The sequence below is a fragment of the Lycium ferocissimum genome, chromosome 12 (assembly GCF_029784015.1).
Source record: "Lycium ferocissimum isolate CSIRO_LF1 chromosome 12, AGI_CSIRO_Lferr_CH_V1, whole genome shotgun sequence".
NCBI classification, from domain to species: Eukaryota; Viridiplantae; Streptophyta; class Magnoliopsida; order Solanales; family Solanaceae; genus Lycium; species Lycium ferocissimum.
In genome coordinates, this window is record NC_081353.1 from 29,948,546 (window position 1) to 29,972,978 (window position 24,433).

At 34.8% G+C, this 24,433-nt stretch overlaps 1 protein-coding gene and 1 long non-coding RNA gene across 51 annotated transcripts; one reads left to right on the plus strand and one right to left on the minus strand.

The window, feature by feature from the left end:
- Nucleotides 1–1,766: 1,766 nt before the first annotated feature.
- On the plus strand, nt 1,767–23,335 carry LOC132040151 (uncharacterized). 50 transcript variants are annotated; one of them, XR_009410606.1, is made up of 6 exons: nt 1,767–2,499; nt 4,425–4,493; nt 5,911–5,960; nt 6,879–6,993; nt 20,884–20,951; nt 22,834–23,335. XR_009410606.1 is itself a non-coding variant. In XM_059430766.1 (3 exons), the coding sequence occupies exons 1-3, from the start codon at nt 19,683–19,685 to the stop codon at nt 22,801–22,803; spliced, it is 285 nt and encodes a 94-aa protein (XP_059286749.1). In that variant the 5' UTR covers nt 18,887–19,682; the 3' UTR covers nt 22,804–23,335. The 50 variants fall into 50 exon arrangements, 4 of the variants coding, with proteins under 4 accessions (XP_059286749.1, XP_059286747.1, XP_059286750.1 ...); XR_009410586.1 differs by lacking the exon at nt 1,767–2,499 and adding an exon at nt 2,810–4,288; XR_009410592.1 differs by lacking the exons at nt 1,767–2,499; nt 5,911–5,960 and adding exons at nt 2,810–4,037; nt 4,184–4,288.
- LOC132040152 (uncharacterized) lies at nt 18,730–20,877 on the minus strand. Its single transcript, XR_009410628.1, has 2 exons — nt 20,295–20,877; nt 18,730–19,886 (listed from the first exon to the last, which is right to left on the minus strand). It is a non-coding gene; the product is annotated as an uncharacterized LOC132040152 (long non-coding RNA).
- Nucleotides 23,336–24,433: the final 1,098 nt, after the last annotated feature.

The following is a 24,433-nucleotide window of genomic DNA, read 5'->3' on the forward strand; positions in this document are numbered from 1 at the left end:
AACATCTGCTAATCACACACTTACTAGCTACTCCATTTCAAATTACAATACAAAGATCCATTTTTATCTTCGCAACGAATTTCTACAGTTGACAGAGCAATTTTCCCTAGGGTTTCTTCTTCTACTGTTTGAGCACAACTTAGCTCATTCACTTTATAGAAAAGAATGATTTAATTGTGAAAACATGGTAGATACAACTTCAATAGAGGAACATGATAGATAGAATTAATTGGGTTATAAATAGATGGGGCATTTTAATAAAATATAAAAGTTTGGGATAGTTTTTAAAAGTTTTGAAAAGGCTAAACCATAGATCTTGGCTCAAAAATAGGTTTGAACCAGAATTTGAGATTCGAAGATTTGTTTTCAAAATCTGTCAAAATTTTATAGCCAAACAAAGATTTGAAAATAAATCTTCAAAATATGCTCCCAAAATCTATGGCCAAATGGGAGCTAAGCGTTAAACGCTTAAAGATCTCATCCGTCTGTCCATCCATGCATCTCTTCGCTATAAATCGTGTGAACCAGACTTGTTTGGATGGTCGTTATCTATTTCATTGTATTGTTACTTAATATAATGTTTGTTTTGATTATTACTTAAATTTTATTGCATCGTATTGGCAAATTTATTGCCATGTAACAACAAAAATTGCCATATATGTAATGATTGATTTGATATGATTGCATTTTTTTTTTCTTCTCATCTTGCTCTTATTTATTAGTCTTTCCTTCCCGATTTATGTGGTACTTTTCGATTTTTAAGCGTCAATTTGACTAATATTTGAATCTAAAGTGGATTAATTATTTTATTTATTAAAGCCATCAATCCAGACTTTACCTCCCGTGGTGATGAGGGAAAATTGAATTAGATCAATTAATATTTTAATATTAAAATTTAGATATTCAAAAACTATATGAAAAATAATATAAGTTGCAACTTTTCTCATTCAATATGGTAATAGAAAATATCTTTTAATGTACCAGTCCAAGCTTATATAATTTGAATCTTGAAAATAAAAAATGTCAGATAAAATGAGTGGAGGAAGTATTCAATAGTCCTCAACTACCCGTTACCATAATTTTTGTTTATTTTATACTCTCTCCGTCACATAATAAGTGTTACCTTAGCCAAAAACACGCATATTAAAAAACCAATGATGCAATGTGAAGTTTACTAAATTACCCCTATATAATAAAAATAAACTACTTTTTCCTCCTGATTAGAGCATGCACAAGCAAGAAACTTTTGACATTGAAAATCCAACAATACCAAGTTACCACGTGACTTTTCCAATCATCATTTAGATGTTACTTTAACTTGTAGTTTTTGTCTAAGGGTAGAGTTGGAAAAATTAGCCAATTTATGTTTTGGTTTCCTAAGATGACACTTATTATGGGATAATTTTTTTTGCTAAGGTGATACTTATTATGGGACGAAGGGAGTAATAACTCTTATCTTGTATCCTATTTTCTTTGTAACCGTGAGTTTATATTTTAGATTGTTCCCTGGCATTGTTAGACGACAAATATAATCTATTCAAATGCTATATTCATTAAAATAATACGGTATAATACAATACGATACGTTATGAAATAATATATATATATATATAATAATCATCCGGACAAGTCGTTACTGTTTGGCCACGTAGCTCCAATCACAAAGGACAGGCGAGTCCGGCATCGACATCAGCCAACCCCACAAAACCACTACACCTACACCCTAACATAATCAATATTCCTCTATATATCATCAACTTGATTTATAATCCATTTGTGTGTTATGTTAAATTACAATTAGTCAACTAGTGGTTGTAAATAAAAAGTCATTTTGTATTGCCGCCATGCCACAGTACCCCATTATCTCCTTCCCTTTCTTTCCCTACATTTTCTCTATCTGGCAAAGTTTATGCAGTGGGGTTCTTTCGTATGTGTTCTATCTCTATCCATTGCATGTACTAAAGTAAAAGAAAGATTGTCTCGAGAGGAAACAAGTTAAGATCTTTTTTTTTTTTTTTTGTTCTTCTAGTGATACTACTAGTAGCAGTCAAGTTTAGGGTGTGAAAATATATGTTCAACACAATTCAAAGATAACCTTCAAACCCTAATCGTATCTCACAACAGATTCAATATTTAGACGTTGTGAATTCTGAGTATTTGTGGTAAAGTTTTAAGGGTTTGTGTTGTTTTCTCTTTGTATAAAAGGGGTTTATCTTTGGTTTCAGATCTGATTTGGCATATGTATATGGCATGTGAAAGGGTTTTCTTGATGGTGTGAAGCAAAAAGAGAATGGGGGACAGAGAGAATCAAGACTGACAGAAGAGAGTGAGCACACGCAGACGAATTGTATAAAGATTTATACCATTGTTATTTGCGTGTGCTCACTTCTCTTTCTGTCACCTCTCTCTCTATGCTTTATTTTCCCTCATTTCCTTGGTTCCACCACTTAAGAGGAGTGGAAAGAGTTCAGATAAATCTCGCCTTAAGATCTTACCAAGGTAGGGGTAAGGTTTGCGACTCTGCTCGTACGCCACCACTTCAGACTTCAGTTATGGGATTACATTGAATATGATATTATTTTTATAGTATTTTGCCATGGTTTCTTTACTTTTGTCACTTCTTATCTGACCCTGTTTTGTCACTTCTTATTATATGTTGCTATTAATGTCTATTATTATTGTTGTCTTGACACCTTTTCTTGAGCCGAGGGTCTGTCGGAAACAACTTTCCTACCTCCCAAGGTAGGGATAAGGTTTGCGTACACTCTACCCTCCCCAGACCTACCATGTGGGAGTATACTGGGTATGTTGTTGTTGTTGTTGTTGTTATTTGACCTTTTTTTGTCATGCTTTTTCTTGAGCCAAGGGTTCGGAAACAGGCTCTCTACCTCTTAAGGTAGAGGTAAGGTCCTCCCAGATCCCACTGGGTATGTTGTTGTTGTATTGAATATGTTATCATTTTATAACAAATGATGAACTCCTATAAAATTTTTGTTTCCACTACTAGCAGAGGCGACTCTAAGTATATAACTCAACCTCTAATCAAATGCACTATTTAGCTTTTTTATAGCATGTGTTCCAATATATAGTATTATACTAATTTTAGAAAATATATACATAAAATGTCTAGTTTTACAAAGAGACCATCTGTTCACGTGCTCCATTTTTTACCCCTAAAATCGCCCCCGGCTACTAACCATCTATATCATAATATTTGTTGAAGCAGCGTACATGTAAGGTGATGTATATTTTTCAATAAACTCTATATGTTTCTATCTCTTCTTGTGTTAAGCTAACATCCGTCTGAAGAAAATAAACAGTATAGCTAAGCTATAGATGGATTACTGCTGATGGACACGACATTTCAATAACTTTATTGAATCTCCCCTTCTTTATCTCTATATATGACACCTTGCACACAGACACAAAAGAAAAAGACACATTGCACCACAATATAATTGTCACTCAATGTAATATTTTTTTGAGATTAGACAGAAAAAAGAAGAAGATGAAGTTTATCAAAAATTCTGAGGTTCAGTTCGGGTAAGTGTCTGAGGTTTTTGGGGTTCCTTTTTGTATGTAATAATTCTGCTAATTAAATATTGTACTTAGCGTGTCCTTTCATGTACTTATAATTATATCTCTGATTAAAGAGGACGAATGTAGATATGGGAGGTACGCCTGTTTACTGTTCTATCTCAACGGAAAATTAATTTCTTTTGCTAAAATCTAGAAAGAAAAAAAAATGAAGAAATCAACCACTGTTCTAGATCTAACAGAAAATTTTCCCGTTTCTTCTCTTTTCTTGGTTTTGCTCTTGACAATCTTGCTTTTTCTTGCTTTATTTTTCCTGCTATGGGGTGTAATCTGAGACTTGAAATGAGCCTGAAGTGTCATGATGACCGCCTTGAAGTACAATTTTCATCTATATGTGAAGGCTAGGCTATTGTAAGTGGCATTGCTCTCACGATCCATTGCGATTAACCCTTTCTTACCCCGATTAAAGAAAAAGGACTAAAGTGAGCACAAACTTCCTGGTAAAAGGATTACTCTTTCAGAATATTTGTATTTACATTTAAAGATAGTCTTTTAACTTGATGAATCTGTGGATTCCTTTATTTTTTTTTGTTGAGTATGAGGGATTTAGTTAAATTTATGTGGGTTCTTGCAATATTTTATGTAGGTTTGAATATGATTCTTATTGTTGATAAGATTTTGTTTCCTTTTAGAAGATACACACAATATCCAGTCTTTGCTATGAAGTGTGGAGAAAAATTTCCATGTAGAGGTTAGAATATTGGAGTACATCAATAATGAACTTTATTCAAGTTTGAATTTCATTTATTTTTTAAGAATCCATTAGTTCTTTGTTAAGAGTATGTCGCATTGTAATTACACTAAAATATTCTAGCCCCTTTTGACAGCCATTAATATTGCCTGATGGTGGGAACATCAAGCAGCTTTTTTGGGGAAATTAACTTTGCTTTACACAGGTATTTTGATTAATCATTTCTTTTCTTTTGATTCCGCTATATTGCAAGCCCTAAAATATCTTCGGATTCATGTAAACAATGCAAAAATTAGGGCATAATGGAAAAAAAAGATCCATATAGATAATCCAGTAGTTAGGATTAAGTTTTAGTACTTTAATAGAGGTTCGATTTTTTCTTGGAGTCTTTTGGTCTTGTGAGAGATTTATGTACAAACTAGAAATATGATAAAACTTCTCATACTTTTTTATTTTATTTTAATACTCCATATTGGACTGTTAATAAGTAGTTGAGTGTTGTCTTACCTATCATTTCATACTAATAGTTTTAGTATTATCCTTGTAGGTCCTTGGCTTTTGGTTCCTGGTACTATTTGTTGTTGCTTGTACTATGATTATCAAATTATTTTACTTTGTATAGTATTTCACCATGCCTTTTTTTTTTTCACCTTTCACCATGCCTTTTATACTGCTTTGAATTGCTTTTTTCTTATCGCCAGTACTATTTGATTGCTTTTTTTACTATGTTTTTTTATCATATTATCTTGCTGCTAGTACTACTTATTATTACTGTTTATTATTTCTGATGCTTTTTCATCTCTCTTTGAGCCGGGGGTCTATTGGAAATAGCCTCTCTACCTGTCAAAAGGTTGAGGTAAGGTCTGCGTACACTCTACCCTCCCCAGACCCCACCTGATGGGATTATACTGGGTATGTTCTTGTATTCCATACTGGACTGAGATTTACTTCCCCATCTGTGGGATTACATGGGTATGTTGTTGTTTGACTGAGATTTACTTAAATAAAGCAACATTATTCATATAATCGGCCTCAATTTTTTTGGATTGAGACGCTATTTTGCTGTTGTAGTGGTATGGTTTTCTCTATTATCAGGTGGGTGGATATGTTTGACACAATTGCAGACTTTTAGGATTGCAATGTTGAGCTGTTATTTTCTTGAACATTCTACAATTAGAAGGTCTAAAAGTACACTGATAACTTTTGCGAATGTTCTCAATACATGTTTGGATATTCCCCCAACAATTGTCCAAAATTTTTGTGATGAAAATGATTTCACATTTCTCTTTGAAATTGTGTGGCTTTATCAATTCTGTATGTTAAAAAAAGTATAGATATTGTACATATGGATTATGGTGTTACTGAAGTGACTAGCGTATGAGCCTCGTTTGTCCGAATTCCGATTGACATCGATACATTTTGGATTAATTTGATATTTTGGGGACAATATGCACTCCTGATAGATGGCACCTTTATCTTTTTAGCTCTTTAGAAGTATCATTTTAAAAAAAAAAAAACTGGTCTCCTTTTTTATTTATTTATTTCTTTAGCAGTATCAGTTATTAGTTTATTTTAGCAATTGACCATTAGATGTGGCTTTATATGGTAATTTGACACCATAGGCATGTTGAGAGGGATGATGATGTTAGTTGTTACTATGGCGCTTTGCATGGTAAGTTGTTTATTCACTACCAATTTATTGGAGAACATGTTAGCTAGACATTTTGTGAGGACTTAATATATTTTAATTTGCTAGAAACTTGGTAGAGGAATAATGTTTGAACAGTCTAATTTTACATGATACATCTATAAATTCCAAGCTGGGGAGTCCTTTACACCTTATGCAATTTTCTTTGATGGAGAATTAGCAACTAGTATGACTTCTTACTGAAGATAGAGAGCTAGCAATGATTTCTCTCAACAATATTAAGGAATTAAAAACCTTTTTAATACTGGAAAGTGGGATATTTGCCGAATATTAGCCAATTCTAATGTCCTTGAGTACACAACTTCTTTTGCCATCTTTGCTAGTTGCACTTGAATATGTATACTCACTAGTTTAGCAACACATTGCCAGAAAAAATGTTGACGTGCTTGCCTATCATTATATAAATCTGCCCTATTGTTATTTGTCAGTGAAGGTATATATAGTTGACGTCGACTTGTTTCAGACTTAGGCATACTATATTATCAAAGGCTCATTTAAGGTACTCTTAAGCCTTGAAGCTCAAAAAAGCTCAAGGAAAGTGCTTCGTCTCGCTTAAGTTGCGCTTCAGTGTAGGCAAGGTACTAAGGTGTGTGCCCATGAGTTCTATCTTGAAAGCAAAAGAGGTATTAATCGTTTAGGAAAATATTATAAATGAATCTTTTACTTTTTTCTTCCATTACATATATATCTTTACTTGTTTCTTCATTGTGCCTTTGTTTACTAAAGCCTACACTTTAATTGCGGCTTTGCGCTTAAACTCCTAATAGACTTGAGCGCTTTTAAAAGCTTTTCACCTTTGACAACACTGGAGGCATAGTAATTGTTGTTCTGCCGGCCCTGATGTTGGTTGGTAACCAAACAGCTATTGCTTGTACACTGCAGAACCTCAAGGTGAACTATAGGCATGTCGAGCATTTCATATCAACGATAAGAATAAGCACAACCAGAGCCAAGTGCATGAGGTTATATTGGCTTTATTGATTAACTTCTTGATATGGTAAGCCTCAACTGTGACCCCTTTTTGCTTTTCTCCCTTAGTGATTTGAATATAACTGGACTATGAGAAAATTTTTGGGGTTGTTGTGCGAAGATTTATGATTTGATTATCTAAGGTTTAGGTATCAGTAGAGAAATATAATCATCGCTTGAGGATCACCTTCAATTAGCTCTTACTTGAATTTGAATTATTATCTTCTCTCTCTCTCTCTCTCTCTCTCTTTAACTTCAACCACGAGTCACTATTTTATCTTCTCATTTATCTACGTGACATGTTTCTGGAATTTGAATTGTGACTTGCACAATTTTACTTGATCTTAGTGTGTACTTGTCATTTTATGCATGGCTGAAATCTTTCAAACTCTAGCTAGTCATACTTCGAACTAACTCTCTTGAAGTTCATTGATGTAATAACAAGGGTACAATGCCTAATAGCAAGATGATTCATTTAGTTTCTTTCACTTGGTTGAATCTGATGAGATAATAAATATTTGACCACTTGTTGTGAAGACCAGTGTAACGTTAATGGGACTTGCCAATTGTCGTATAAATTGTTCCGTCAATCCGTCTGTCAACTAAACTTCAGCCCTAGAATACCTAGTTATTTTACTTGTATATTAGGTGATTTACCAAATCTGGAAGGTGTAAAATCCTAATTAATCCTTTACTTAGCAAAACATAGATTTGGCGAGAAATGGATTAAACTAATTGACCAGTTATTCGATCATAAGTGAAGCGGATCTTAATCTGATGAGAATGAAAACCGAAATAAACTATCTCTTGTTTCTATTTGTGAGGAGAATGAAGAAGAAGGAAAAAGTTCATCCATGGGGGATAAGGTTTTGAACAAAGTGACAAAGACTTTAACTACATCGAAGTCTTTGTTATGTCTAAAAGAAGAAGACCATCTCGGATCAGATTAACAGTTGTGATATTTTCAAACAGCTGTGATATTTTTCACAAAATATACAGCTAAGATATTCTTGGAAACTTCCTAGCATAGAGTAGAGTATATTTTCAGAAAGTTTGTTATTCTAGCAGCCAACAGAAAGTAGACAAAAATGTATAGAATTTAATATTTATTTTTTATTTTTTCATTCATCTACTTGTATAAATCCACTGTTTGTGTACAAGGAATATACATAGAAAGTTCTCATATACATTTCTTTATGGTATCAGAGCAGTAGATCTTAATCTCTGCAATTCATCTTTCTTTTCAATTCTTCAGTCTCTTTTCATCACAAATTCTGAATCATGATGGGAGGAATCACTGAATCAACTGGTAAAACTCAAAATAATTTAAACACAAATGTTGGAAATGGACTTATTCCAGCAACTCTTTATTTCTTCACTCTTTAGATGCACTAGGCATGAACCTGGTTAACAACTCCTTTGATGGAAGAGGGTATCAGGGGTGGAGAAGATTAGTGCTTATTGCACTCTTAGCCAAAAACAAGCTAGGCTTCATCAATGGGAAGATTGCTGAACCAGAAGCAACAGCCCAGGATCATTCATCACAGATCAGATGTAATGACATGGTTACATCTTGACTTCTCAACTCTTTGTCCAAGGACATAGCCCATTCTGTGATCTACTCCAGGACTGCAAAAGATTTATGGACTGATCTGGAACAAAGATTTGGACAATCTAATGGTGCTAAGTTATACCAGCTGCAAAAGGAAATCACATGATTAGTTCAAGGATCCAATGATGTGGCTGGTTATTTCACAAAATTGAAAAGGCTATGACATGAGTTGGATTCTCTCAACTCAGACATTGTTTGTAATTGTGTCTGTGTTTGCAATGGTAAACACAAAATGCTCAAGTCTATGGAGGACCAGAGACTCATTCAATTTTTAATGGGTTTGAATGATGTCTATGGTTCAGCAAGAGAAAATATCCTAATGATAAATCCATTGCCAGGAATCAATATTGCTTACTCACTTTTGCTACAAGATGAAAACCAGAGAGAAGTCTATGTGAACCCTCAATTTTCTTCTAATGGTTCATCCTTCATGGCAAGAAATCAAAACATGGGACAACAAAAATTTGGGAACCAAACTCAGAGATTTGGTTACCCAACACAAAATCAACACAGAACTGGTAATCAGTATCAAGGGCAAATGACAACTGCTCAAAGGAACAATCAAGCACAAAGGAGAACTAAGGTGAGAAGGAAGAAGTTTAACCCCAATGTAGCTTGCGGTCACTGTTTGAAAGTTGGGCATGTAGTAGATGATTGTTACAGACTGATTGGTTATCTAAATGATTTCCAATTTACCAACAACAACAAAGATGTTCAAGGGGAAATTAGAGGGAAAGCAGCAGTTACATAGGAAGAATTTTCTAACCTAAGCATTGCAAATGATGAAGTTGAAGCAAATGGGCTAAATCAGCTCAGTAAGGAACAGTTGACACATTATGCACATTTTCAAACAAACACAAGGTGGTGCATCAAGCAGCAACACATCAGAGATAAATGCAAATGCAGTTGCTGGTATAATTACTAAATATTTTGGAACCTGTTTCTTAGTTTACAACACTAAATCTTGGATTATAGACACTGATGCTTCTGAGCACATGTGCATTGATTCAAGTTCCTTTCTTAAACTTATACCTCTGCCTTTTCCTCTTAGTATCAATTTACCAAACTCTTACAAGATAACAGTAACAAATATAGGAACTATTAGGATCTAGCCCCATATTACACTTTACATAATGTTCTTTTGTTCCTTCTTTCAGATATAATCTATTATCCGTGCATAGGTTTTTTTGTTCAACTCTCTTGTGCCCTCAATTTTGGAATTTCTAGGTGTGTAATGCAGGCCCCTTTAATGAGGAGGGTACAAGCTTTTGGTAAAGCTAGGGAAGGTCTTTTTGTGCTGGAACCTACCAAGTCTAGAAGTAGAATTTTGTTACAATCATGTAGTTTCTTTACCAGAAGGAAATTTTTCTAGTCCTAGTTCAGTTTGTGTTCCTTTTTCTGCTAGTGCAATTTCTAATGTAGCCTTATGGCATGCAAGACTTCATCATTTACTATATCCAGCAATGAAAAAGTTCAGTTTCATATCTTTGCCTTTTAATTCTATTTGTACTTGTGATATTTGTCCTCTTGCAAGGCAAACTAGAAAACCTTTTCCTGCCAGTCAAATTAGTTCTACCAGAATTTTTTAACTAATTCATATTGATACTTAGGGACCTTTTAAGATTGCCACATATAATGGTTATAAGTATTTCCTCACTATCGTGGATGATTTTAGTAGAGGAACATGGGCTTTCTTGTTGACTGTTAAAAGTAACGTTCGCTTTCTCAGTTTTAAAGGACTTCTTATTAATGGTTGAAAGACAGTTTGATGTAAAAGTAAAGAAAATTAGATCAGACAATGCCATAGAATTAGGAAAAGGGATAGAGGAAGCCAGTTTTCTAAAATTACAAGGCATAGTTCATCAAACTTCATGTGTTGCAACCTCTCAACAAAATGGGATTGTTAAGAGGAAGTACATACATTTGTTAGAAATAGCAAGGGTGATAACAGCACGGATAGCGGAAGACTATACATGTGTGTGTGTGTGTGTGTGTGTGTGTGTGTGTATATATATATATATTATGATTCTAGAGAGAGAAGAAAACAAGTTCAAGCATTTGATACTTAAAACGTTGTTTAATAGTGAAAGAAAGAGTTGAATCAATTAAAAAAAAGAAGAAAAGGAGGGAGGGAACTCAAACGACGAATCTTACCATTGAAGGATCCAAGTTATGGTTCAAAGTAGAACAAAAAGGGCAAACCCTAAAGAGAACCTCAAAGGTCTCCACAAGCCACAAGGCTAATATATTAATATTAATCAAACTTAGTTACAATGAAAGAAAACACCCCTTTATATAGGAGTCTAAAAAGGGTTTTCATCCCCTTGAAACTATCAATGGACTAGTCAAACTACATTAAATAGGCTGAAATTTCCTAGGTGCCTAGAATACTAAAAATACTTTGTTCAATAAAGCTTTAAAGGTAGTCAAACTAGAGTAAATATGGTGCAGTTTCCTAGGTGCATAGAACACTACAAACACTTTGTCCAATAAAGCATTAAAGGTAGTCAGCATAGCATTAAATAGCTTCTAGAACACTCAATTGGTTTGTTGGACTTGCTCCTTCATTGGACAGATTTTGGGCCACAATCCAAAAGATCTACTTTGGGCTGGAGCTCTTCTTTCAAATGTAGACATGTTTTCATTACTAATTGAAGCCCAATAGAGCGTCTTGATATTTCCTAGTCTTCAATTGAGTTAAGCTTTCATGGATGCTATCATTCTCCTCCTCTTAAAGAAGATTCGCCCTCAAATCTTGACACTGACAGTAGATTCTCCTTCAACGGATTTGAGCTTCTATGGTTGCTATCATTCTCTGCCTTTTAAAGAAGATTCACCCTTGAATCTTGACATTGATCTTCAACCAATAATCATAATAAGTAGGAAAACACAACAACCACTTGGTAAAAATAACACAAGGTTGTGACCATACAACCATTTAACCCACTTAGTTTTATATGCACAAACACTCCTTTTAAATATCCAAGTATAGCATCAGCTAAGAGGAAAATGTAATCACCAACACAAGTACTAAAAACACAATTCATAAGCTCTTTAAACTGTAAAGGGTCATTAGCTAGACCAAAAGGAAAACATACCATATTTGCTCTTGCTAAATAACTTAACCTCACCATTAGATATACCTTAATCAAGATATGGATCAAAAGTAATTTCCTTGAGAACTGGCTTGGAATGAAGATGGAAAAAAGGATCCACAAAACAAGATAAATATATTGTGAAGTTGGAAACATGTGAGCACTTATCCTTTTCCACATTTGAGCTACTACATTCTGCACCTTGCTCAAATTTCTCAATATCTAATGCATCAAAAGCTTCATGTGTCTCATTGTCTTCATGGATAACTTCATCACCTCTGCTTCTTTCACTGGAATCCCAAAGGGGACAAAAATGTACAAGAACTCATGTTTAGTATCATCCCACAATGGGTTATCCCACACTTTAAAACCTTGACCAATGTGATTGTCTTCTTCAAGTGAAGTGTCATCATCCTTTACACAAGGTTCGTCCTTAATATTCTGCATGAAAGGAGACGTAAGACTAAAATAAGAAAGAGTTAGTTGATTGGCATATGAACAAGGTTCATCCTCTCTCAATTTTTTTTGGATTTGTTCACTCAACTTATCTCGTCCCTCACTTTCATCGCATTGTGGCAAATTCCTCACATAAGAAGAATAGTCAACAAGGTCATGTTCCCTCCAAATCTGAGCCACATCTCTACTTAAAAATTGGACCTTGTCAAATTGTGGTACAAGTTCAACTTCATTTGCATCTACAAATAGATCATCAATTAGGTCGTACCACATGAGATCATCAAGCTCAACTTTTTATTCCACTTGATGTTGCTTCCACAGATCACCGGCCTTTTCACCTTTCAAATCTTTTTTGAAGATAGAATCTCCCTTCAGTTGTTGTTCCAACACTTCAATGGGTTCTTCTTCAATAACCTGCACATTTGGAACATAAACACTAGAAAAAGAATGCATTAATTGGTTAGAGCTTGAACAAGAATCTTTCACACTTATGCACTCTAATTTTTCAATCTTTTATTTTTCCTCATCTCTCAAATGCACTTGTTCACTCTCTATTTTACCTCGTGAACTCATTTCATTCAATTCTATCCATTCTTTTCTAGTTCTTGACAACTCACTCTTCTCACTCTTCACTTCCTCTCCTTTTTCCTCTCTCGAGTTGTCAAGTTGCTCACCCTTATTCTCTCTTTCTTTTGTCTCTCCTCCTCGCTTTTGTTTGAATTGAAAAAGGATCCAACCGATGAAGAAACACTCCCTTGATTTTCTTGGAAGAATATGTTATTTGAATTATCATAAGCACCCACATACTTGCCAAGAATTCCTCTACTATCATTCGGAGGACTTCTAATATCAACTTTGACTTTTGGTATTCTACAAGCACTTGATGTGTCCCTTTGGTCCTTCTTTTCATATGCCTTGCGCTTTAACTCCCCCTCATTAGATGAAGGATAGTTTGAAGATGTTCTTGTGGAATTATGTTGTTTCTTCTTTCTTTCATCCCACTCATCATTTGCTTTCTTGATCACTTCATAGGGTTTTCGTAACCAGTAAAAGGTATCTTCATCTCTTTCTTTTAATTTTTTTATCTTCTTACTTTCTTTTGGCATTCATGGATGTAGCCATAACCTCTGAAAGGCTTGCAAATTACTTAATTACAAACAAAATATTGTTAGAAGCAAAAGGACCTCACCAAAAGAATCAAACCATTACGTTTTATCACTCAAGTATTGGCTCTCAACACTCGTGTATCACACCAATAGGCTTTTACCCTCAAAGAATCTCACCATTCTTGGCTTTTACCACTCAAGGGCTCCTCCTCAAAGTTCTTCAATAAACCACAAAGAACTCAAACGTTTCAAAGTAAGTTCCAAAGCTTGGTTCAAGAATGGAGTTTATGTCAAACAAAGAAAAGGACTAGAAAACTATAACGGACTGGAAACAAAGAAATACACAATGAAAATAAAGAGAAAAGCACAGAACAAATTGGCACGAAATAAAGAAATAGGCACAAAATTGCTAGACAACTCTTAAGTATGAATAAATACTTCAAGTATCTAGTAAGAGAACAAATAGAAAACTAAATGTAAGGAACAAACACTTTCAAGAAAAGATCTAAAACATATCAATGAGTTTTTATCCATATGTGCTGTAATGATCTTTGCAATCCTCAAAGTTGTCATACCCCTACCAGGAGTATGACGGGCTCCAACCCGTAGGCCGGGAACCACATGACTTATTCGTTACTTTGAACATTATAAACCATAACTCAAAGAACACCTTCACGCAGAAAAGGCCCAACATAGGAATATCCGAGCATTCAGCACATATGTTCATATGCGGACCGACAAGGTCGCCACAACATAGCGTATATCATAAAGCCGGCAAGGCTAACAATAAAGTATCAAGAGCTCAAAATAAGGCCGACAAGGCCACCAATATATTATACAACAATATGAACTGGTGGAGCTATAAAACATCTAACTGTACACACACGTCTACGAGCCTCTACATAGAACACAAATGATCATAAGGACAATACCAAATAGATCGCAACTCACGAAGTAAGGGGAGTGCTCCCGAGAATTTGCGATAGAACACCTACGGTCCGATCCATCTCACTCGCCTACTGCGGGCATGAGCGCAGCGTCCACAAAGAGACGTCGGTACGAATAATGTCTGCGAGTATGTAAGGCATGAATAACAACATAATATAGACATGAAAGAGAATATGGAATAAGGGAGATAACACATTTGTACATACGGATGTCTCATAAGGCGGTGTCGTACGCATGCTTAGCCTTTTACAAAAAACATTTTTATACATATATATAGTACCGTACCCGGCCATTGGCTCGGTGTCATATATATAGTATCGTACCCGGCCCATTAAGGCTCGGTGTTATCATCATTAGCCCACGTCCGGGGCAATATCATAACATGCCCACTGCAGTGGTGTGCACATCTACGTGCCATGCCCGACCAACTATAGCGCGGCGCGGTGTGAGAAAATACATACATATATATAAAGTACGTATAAGAGCCCAATCAAAAGCCACAACTATATCGGAGTGACGTAACGTCGGTAGCCTCCGATTATATTATGGATCAATCATCATCGTTTATCCCACCTTGAAGGAACAAGGGTCATAAGGTGAGATTACCAACAATGAAGGAAATTAAGAAATTGCAAAGTAAGCTCAATCACCTCATAATAATATAAAGCTCATGTACTTGGAAATCTCTATGAATAAAATCATCGCATAATAACATGAAATCCGTATGCCTTGGAGCTTTGATAAATAAATCCCTCATAATCATCGTCATGGTTATCATAAAAAAAATTATTCATCTTTAGCACCATAAAAACTTTAAGAGTCACGAATCTCTAACATTCTTGGAAATGAGGATTTTTATCAAATTCATGTATGGGTTGGTAGGAAAAGAATCATGTCTTTAAAAGAAAGAGGAATAGCCTTAACATACCTTGGAGCTTAATTTTCTACTTCTCCAACTCACTTCCTGTCTTGTAATTTACTAAAGTTCTCTTGTAGTCTCGTAATCTACATATAAAACAATTTACACTGTTGTTAGGCTCATCCTCATATGCTCGTCTTAAGCCTTCAGTTTAAATCCATTTAGAATAAATTGCAAAAGATCTCCCCCGTTTATACGCCTAGCCGAAATCACAATACCAACAACCAACAACAAAAATAGCAATACCAACATCAACAACAATAATATCAACACCAAAATACTCCATAAAAATCCCACACGATGTTTATTCAATTTCTCCATCAAAAGTTCATTATACGATCATTTAATAACTCTATCTCCGTAAATAAACTGAAATTAATATTAATAAGGTGAGATTCATACCTTATTCTTGCTAGAGCAGCAATATCTTCAATATTCACTTTGAATCCAAGCCAATTCTACTGCAAAACGATACTATAATCACACTACACGTTGTTCGGACCTTGATTAATACTCCGTAACTTGAAATTACTCAAAATCCTCACTTTTATATGATATATAGGCTGTCATATGTTTGATGAACTTTCTAGAGCATTTGGGAAATTTTTTGTGAAGAAAAAATGGGGTTTTGCCCTTATATAGTGTGCCAAAGTCGGCATCACTGTAGCGCCCTGTAGCAGCGTGACCTACTCTGTCCGCCTAACTTGTAACGTCCGTAATTCTCTACTCCAACGTCGTATCGATGAACAGTTTGTTGCGTTGAAAACTAGACTCGAAGAGCTTCATTTTAGGCTTTTGAAATACCTTAAAACTCCTAATATACTAGGAGATATACCCCTCCAAATGTGACTAAAAATCTGTCCAAAATCCTGCCAACTTTTTTCAAATTTTCGTTAAACTTATTTTCTTCGATTTGTTTGATCCCGAAATCTTCCGAAACTCTCCATACATGATATTTATCACTAATCATACTTGATAATGGTCATGTCCTTTGGTTCCAAGGTTGTCCTTCTCGGTTACGACTTACAAGATCATAATTCATCCTTTACTTAAACAATATACTTAATAATGCTTCGTTCCTTACACTTCAAAGTTGTTTTACCTAGCCATAGCTCGACATACTTACATTCAAATTTAACCAGTGCTTCTTCGAGATACGGGGCGTAACACTGAAAGTGCAGGGTGTAACAAAAGTGACTTTTGAGTTCCTTGATGAGCAAAAGTCAAAGAATCTTTAAAACTAATAAGATTTTCAAGAGATAACAACCACAATGGATTTCTCAATAATTTAAAGTCACCAAATCACAAGATAAAGCATCAAAGAAATCAAGAACAAGTAAAGATAACTTAGAGAGTACTGTTCACGACATTGTTCACTTTAACAGACTTTTTTGGTTACTATTCACGTGCTACAGTAACTTTTTTTTTTTTCCTTTTTTTTTTTTCAGATTTTTTTTTTAAATCTAGAATTCAAATCAATAGATCAGGTGAGTATAAGAATACCCAACCATCCAAAGTTCTTATACCACTTGATAACAGCACGAATAGCGGAAGACTTTAGAATTAAAAGTTAGAAAGGGGAAAGGATTGATTCATGAGAGAGAAGAGAACAAGTTCAAGTATTTGATACTTAAAACGTTATTTAATAGTGAAAGAAAGAGTTGAATCAATTGACAAGAAAAAGAAAACGAGGGAGGGAACTCAAACGAGGAATCTTACCATTGAAGGATCAAAGTTACGATTCAAAGTAGAACAAAAAGGGCAAATCCTAAAGAGAACCTCAAAGGTCTCCACAAGCCGCAAGCCTAATATATTAATATTAATCAAACTTAGTTACAATGAAAGAAAACACCCCTTAATATAGGAGTCTAAAAAGGGTTTTCATCCCCTTGAAACTATCTATGGACTAGTCAAACTACATTAAATATGCTGAAAGTTCCTAGGTGCCTAGAATACTAAAAATACTTTGTTCAATAAATCTTTAAATGTAGTCAAACTAGAGTAAATATGGTGCAATTTCCTAGGTGCACAGAATACTACAAACACTTTGTCCAATAAAGCATTAAAGGTAGTTAATATATCATTAAATAGCTTCTAGAACACTAAATTGGGCTATTGGACTTGCTCCTTCATTGGACAGATTTTGGGCCACAATCCAAAAGATCTACTTTGGGCTGGAGATCTTCTTCCAAATGTAGACATGTTTTCATTACTAATTGAAGCCCAATAAAGCGTCTTGATATTTCCTGGTCTTCAATTGAGTTAAGCTTTCATGAACACTATCAAAGGGCCTTATTGTTTCAATCAAATCTTCCTAAAGCCTACTGGGGTGAATGCATATTGACTGCTGCACACTTAATCAACAGAATTCCTTCTAATGTTCTTAAGGGAAAGACTTCTTATCATCTTTTTTTGGCAAATCACCAAACTATAGTAACTTAAGAACTTTTGGGTGTCTATGTTATGCTTCTACTTTGAAGGGGAACAGAAATAAACTTGATCCTAGAGCTACAGCCTGTGTGTTTCTGGGTTATCCACAAGGTCAAAAGGGATATAAGTTGCTTGACCTGTCTACTAGAAAAGTGATTTTGTCTAGAGATGTGCATTTCCTTGAAACTATTTTCCCTTTTTCCTCATCTTCCACTGTTTCTCCAACCATTTTTCCTAGACAGACACCTGGTTTTGAACAAGATATGTCAATTTCACCATCTACCCTTTCCATCTCTGATCCTAGTCCACAACCATCTAATCCTCTTATTTCTTAATCTATTCCCCAATCATCTCCTATTATTGACCATACTACCCAATCAACTCCACCATCTGATTCTTCTCATCAAAATACACCTAATGCCTCACCTGCACCTATTCCACATATTCCACATATTATCCCTACTCTACCAACAAGGCAATCAACTAGAATGCATAAAACACCTGCATATCTAGATGATTTCATTTGTAATCATGTATACCTCACAAATGTCTCCAAAACTTGCTTTTCTCAACCCTCTACCTTTTCTTTTGGAGCTTTGTCTTTACCAAACCAACAACTATAGGGATCCATTACTACTATTACAAATCCTACTGGTTATAATCAAGCTTCTCTCCACCCTGGATGGAAAGAAGCCATGAACAAGGAACTGCAAGCATTAGAGGACAACAATACTTGGAAGGTGGTTATTTTGCCTATTGGAAGAAAGGCTTTGCCTTGTAAATGAGTGTATAAGTTCAAGCAGCATTCAAATGGTTCTCTTGAAAGACTAAAAGCCAGACTAGTTATCAGAAGAGACATACAAGGGGATGGTTTGGACTATAATGAGACTTTTCCCCTGTTGTTAAGATGACAACTATCAAATGTCTTCTAATAGTTGCAATCAAAATGGGTTGGCCTATTTTCAGCTTGATGTGAACAATGCATTCTTGCATGGAGATTTTCAAGAAGAAGTTTACATGAAATTTCTAGCAGGAATGCTTGCACCTAGTCCTAATCATCTTTGTAGGCTAAGGAAATCATTATATGGGCTCAAGCAAGCTTCAAGACAATAGTATTCCAAACTTGCAGGTGCCCTAAGTTTCAAAGGTTACTGTGCTTCTTTGAATGACTACTCTTTTTTTTTTTTTTTTTTTTAAGAAAAGAGGAAACCTCATTTCAATTATTGCTGTCTATGTTGATGATATTCTCTTCAATGGGAGTGATCCCTCAGAGTTTGAAGCAATCAAGCTTTTTCTCAATACTGAATTCAAAATCAAGGTTCTAGGTGAATTACACTATTTTATAGGGTTGGAAATTCTATGAGAACCACAAGGATTTATAGTAAGTCAAAGAAAATTCACAATGGAACTATTACAGGAGTTTGATTGTGACAATTTACCTGTAGTTTCATCTCCTCTTGATCCTTCATCAAAGATTTGTGCATCATCAGGCCCTTTACTTGCTGATCCAACAATCTACAGACGAGTTGTTGGAAAACTCAATTATCTTACCCATACAAGGCCGGACTTGTCTATTGCAGTATCGACTTTGAGTCAATATATGCTACAGCTTTGTATGGGTCATTTCATGGTTGCTTTGCGTGTACCGCGTTATCGACGAGTTAATCCTGGTCAAGGTTTGTTCTTTAACTGGATCCAGCATTTTCCCTCATTGCCTTTTGCATTGCCGACTGGGCATCCTGCAAAGACACATGCAAATCTGTCAGTGGTTTCTTTATAAGCTTAGGAGGAGCACCTATTTCTTGTAAATCGAAGAAACACACTACAAGAAAGTATAGAAATGGCAACAAAAAATTTAATATTTGGCAACTACTTAGTTTATTGTTGGCAAATGATTTTTTTTTGTTGCCAAAGAATTTAATTTTGTTGTCATAGTATTGATTATTGTTGCAAAAAGTACTTTTGGCAACCAAACAAAAAAGTTGTTGCATGTTGTTGCAATAACAGCCGTTGGGAAAAGTAATTTTGGCAACAAAAAAAAAATTGTTTCCAAAAGTACTTTTTGCAACAAAAATAATTTTGTTGCCAAATATTTTTTTCTTGTAGTGAGACTTCTATTCCTTGTCCTCAGCTGAATCGGAGTATAGATCTATGAGAAGGGTTACAACAGAACTTACTCGGTTAACTCATATTCTTGAATATCTTTCCATCACTCCATCTTTGCTTGTTCCTGTTCACTTTGATAGCAAGGCTACTATACACATCGGGATCCGGTCTTCCACGAGAGGACTAAGCATGTTGAACTCTATTGCCACTTCGTACGGCAACAATTTCTTTCAGGTTTGATAACACTCTCTTTCGTACCATCGAAAGCTCAACTTGTCGATCTGTTTACAAAATCCCTCTCCGGTCCATCTCATCATTCGATTTTATCCAAGTTGGGAGTCACTTCTCTCCTCTCCACCTTGAAGGGGGGTGATGAGAATGAAAGTCGAAATAAACTATCTCTTGTTTCTGTTTGTGAGGAGAATGAAGAAGAAGGAAAAATTTCATCCATGGAAGATAAGGTTTTGAACAAAGTGACAAAGACTTCAACTACATCAAAGTCTTTGTTATGTATGAAAGAAGAAGAAGAAGAAGAAGAAGAAGAAGAAGAAGCAGCTCTTGGGCCATTGGATGAACAAGAAGAAAGCATTGGGCCACTTATTCTTTATCCCAACAAAACAAAAGAAGAAATGGGACCAACAAAACTGAAGCACAAACAGGCCATCTCGGATCAGATTAACTGCTGTGATATTTTCACAAAATATACAATTGTGATATTCTTGGAAACTTCCTAGCATAGAGTAGCGTATATTTTCATAAAGTTGTTATTCTAGCAGCCAATGGAAGTAGACAAAAATGTATAGGATTTAATATTTATTTTTTATTTTTTCATTCATCTACTTGTATAAATACACATTTTGTGTACAAGGAATATACACAGAAAATTCACTTATACATTCCGTGCTTTTAACCCAACTCAAGCCAAAGAAAATTATTCAATGGTCACCGCTATCCGCTTTTGGTCCCAAATCTTTGGGGTTGCTTTTTCCTATAAACGTTGGTTACATTTCTTTATGTTATTTGTACTAGTAACCGGTTTATGGATGAGTGCTCTTGGAGTAGTTGGTACATTTCTTTATAATCAAATAGTTATGTGGTGTTTATCATCTATTGCTGCCTTAGGTGAACCTTAACAGCTAAAGTATTTTGCTTACACAAAATGGTCGATTCCTTTTCATTGCATCCACCTTCTGCATTTGCATACATGAATTTGAATGCAACTTCTGAAATGCGTTCCGTTTTATAGCAGGCTTGGGTCGAAATACTGAAATACATGGATAAAATTCAGCGCACCGTTGCTTCAAATATAATAAGGTAAGCGATCCATTCTCCTCCACTATTATTTTGGTTACATATCCCTTGCTTAAAGCTTCGGGTGTTTGGGCATGCTATTGCGTTTTTCACATTTAAAGCAACGTCCTAAAGATTATTGCCTATCAGAAAGGTTGTGGTTTGACAAAGAAGTTTAACCGGAAAAAACTTGGTGCTTGTGATTTGTCGGTGTTACCATCATTAGTGAAATAAAGGTGGACCAAAGGTATGAAAATATGAGAAAAGTTTTGTGAACAGTGTGCAAAAGAAATCAATAAATTGGCGTGGGCTAGCAAATAATATGTAGTTGATTTGTCTGTAGAACATATGTAGCTGCAAATAAAATAGAAAACTGAAGTATGGAAAAGTCCTTTTATCACCTCTATTGGGTTCAACCAAGAACCGAGGATGTTAGTACTATATATGGATCCAGAATGTTAGTATTCATTCCGGTCATCCAATGTTAATCCCTATTATGGAATGATCCGAACTTCCATTACTAGACTTGAAATTGTTGGAACTTCTAGCACCTATTACGGAGTTAGTTGTTACAATTAGGGAATAGAAAAAAATTCGTTAATTATCCTGAACTTGGAACAGGATATTCATGTATTTGGAAGTTGTTATTCGATAATATATAGGCAATCACATAACATAGCAAAGTGTTAGATAATCCGAAATTTGAATGGTTCAAGAGTTAAATCACATAAAGAACTACCCAATCTAGTTGTGGCTTGCAACTTATCATGGTTGCATTTTTATGGGTGGCATATATAGGGGTGGCAATTGCTTATGAAAACATGACCCGCTCCACTTGTTGGGTCATTTATTAACTCAGTCCATTCTGATTCGCCCAAATTCAGTCCAATCTGCCCATTTGACACTCCTAGGTGTGATTGTGATCTTGCCTTGTTAGACCCGTGTTCTCTTCGTTCACCAAATTCGAATATAAGCAGACTTGCCGAATACCTTTTTTTATTATTTTATTTTATTTTTACGGGAACCACCCACCTTCCAAACTCGGATCTTTAAACCTATGTTTGATCAAGCAACATCCCATATTCAAGTTTTTCAAATGTAGTGTATTTGTTGTAAGTTGAATTTATATTTGAGTTTGTTATCTCTCCTGTTGGTTTGGTTGGTGTTTTTCTATTTCATTTTCAAATGAAGTATTCAATTAGTCAATGATGCACACCTTATCTCCTTATTATTTGTCTGCCTTTTACTGAATATGAAGTTGAAATGAGTCTCTTTTTTTTTCTTTTTTGCTCAGTTTCTTTTTGAGTTGTGAATAAAATTCCCCCCTTTGATTTTTCAACTTCTTTAAATTGTAAACGCAAAATTAATATTTTCTATAAGAAAATTTGCAGTTATAATCATTAGAACTTGTTGATAGTTGTAAATTTACCTTTCCTTGAGTACTATTTCTGACCCCCGTTAAAGAGTGTAATCTCTCCTCTCAATTACATGCCTCTTTGAGAATTAAAGAGTATAATTGTTCCCCTCAATTACCCCAGTTTCATGCTAACAAAATACTTGGCTAGACAAATTGAAACATGTCGCTTGATTATATTCAATTACACCCAAATCGAATTAAAAGGTGATTTTATTGGCACATATATGGCTGTCGCTATTACACAAGGGCATATTTACAATGTCTAACCGGAAGGAACTTTGATCTTAATTTTAAAATATTTTGTAGATTTAAAGGGTAAGGGACATTATCAAGTTGATTCTATTAAGAACATTGTTGTTATGTGTGGAAATGTACTTTTTTTTTTGTTTTCAATTTCGTTTGATGTTTTCATATTTTCCAACCTCTTGTAGGAGTTTCAAACAACTTTGGTGGTGCTGATTCTTTTTTCTTTGTTAAATCTTCCCTAAGATCAGCGTGGAAACTGAAGTACCTCATCGGGTGCTACCACGGAATTATATAGTCGATTTCAACTTGTTTGATATTGAGGCGTACTTACAGTTGGTGTACAATATCAATAATTAGTAGTGATGGAGATCGAAGCACAAGTTTAGTACCTCGAAGATGGTTTGTGTCTAACCAAGTTGGACTAGTCAGAGGGTTCAATATCAAGAATATGGTTGCACTTGTGGCTGCACCAAATGTACCAAGCACGCATAAATAATATGTTACACCAAGAAATTCTCTGAAAGGAAATATCTATCCCGTCCGGGTTCATGTGGCAGCAATTTTTTGTGTTTGTAGATGGGAAATTTCGTGTCTAACCAAGTTGAAGAATTAGCTATATGAATTCTCTATATACTGTGTAATGAATTCTCTGTACCTGTACTGTTTTATGAATCATCTATAATTATATACTTTAGGAACTCTTGTAAAGATTACTATATATAGGTAAGATCATTTATATCTGAAATCTCGTAGTACTATTCTTATAATTTTAATTATGTGTCATATACAGAAAGAGTGAAATAAAAAAATTTCATTGAAAAGAAATGTTTACCTATAAAATGCAGTTAGTGATTATGCTAAGGAAATTCTCGAAGCACTTCCTAAGCTTGGTCTCCTCTTAAGCAGTACATTTTAAACATATTAAATTGAATATTCATAGAAGTGTTAGGGACTAAATTGGAGGTACTATTTTCAGAGGGATTTTTACAGATAAACAAGAAAATTGGAGCTTCAAGGGCTATCTTTAGCAACGAAATGGGTTATCAAGAATTAGAAGTGGAGACAGATTGTCTACTTATTGTTCAATTTATTAAAAAGGAGGAATATACAATGTTACTTTCTTATCGTTATTATTGAATACAAAGTGTTTAGCGGAAACCAACAAAGCTACAATTGAACATATTTCCTCCGGATTAGTAATAAGTGTCGCTGTAAACTCTTTTTCATGTAATAAGTGTCGGCTTTAGAAAACCAAAACATAAATTGGCTAGTTTCTTCCAATTCTACCCTTAGACAATAAAGTAACATCTAAATGATGATTCGAAAAGCCACATAGTAACTTGGTATTATTGGATTCCTAATGTCAAAAGGTTTACTTCTTGTGCATGCTCTAATCAAAAGGTTTACTTCTTGTGCATGCTCTAATCAAAAGGTAAAAGTAATTAATTTTTATTATATATAGGTAATTTGGTAAACTTCATATTGCATTATTGGTTTCTTAATATGCGTGTTTTTGGCTAAGGTGACACTTATTATGGGACGGAGGGAGTATTTGGATAGAGACGAATAAATGCGCTCGACTTTCTGAATTTCTGACAAATAAAGGTCATAAACATAACAAATACTTGATAATTTGAGAAGTTGCAACCAAGGAAATGAATTTTCTTCCCTGGTTGATTCAACTCAGGTAATCATGAAATATTTTAACACATTTATTATCTTTCCCCGTATACCAAAGAAATTAAAAGAGCATCTAGAATTTCATAGTGACTAGCGATTTAGAAATTAGAAGCTGTTCTATGAAGAAATTAGAGGTACTGGCAAATCAATGGACTTGGTTTGT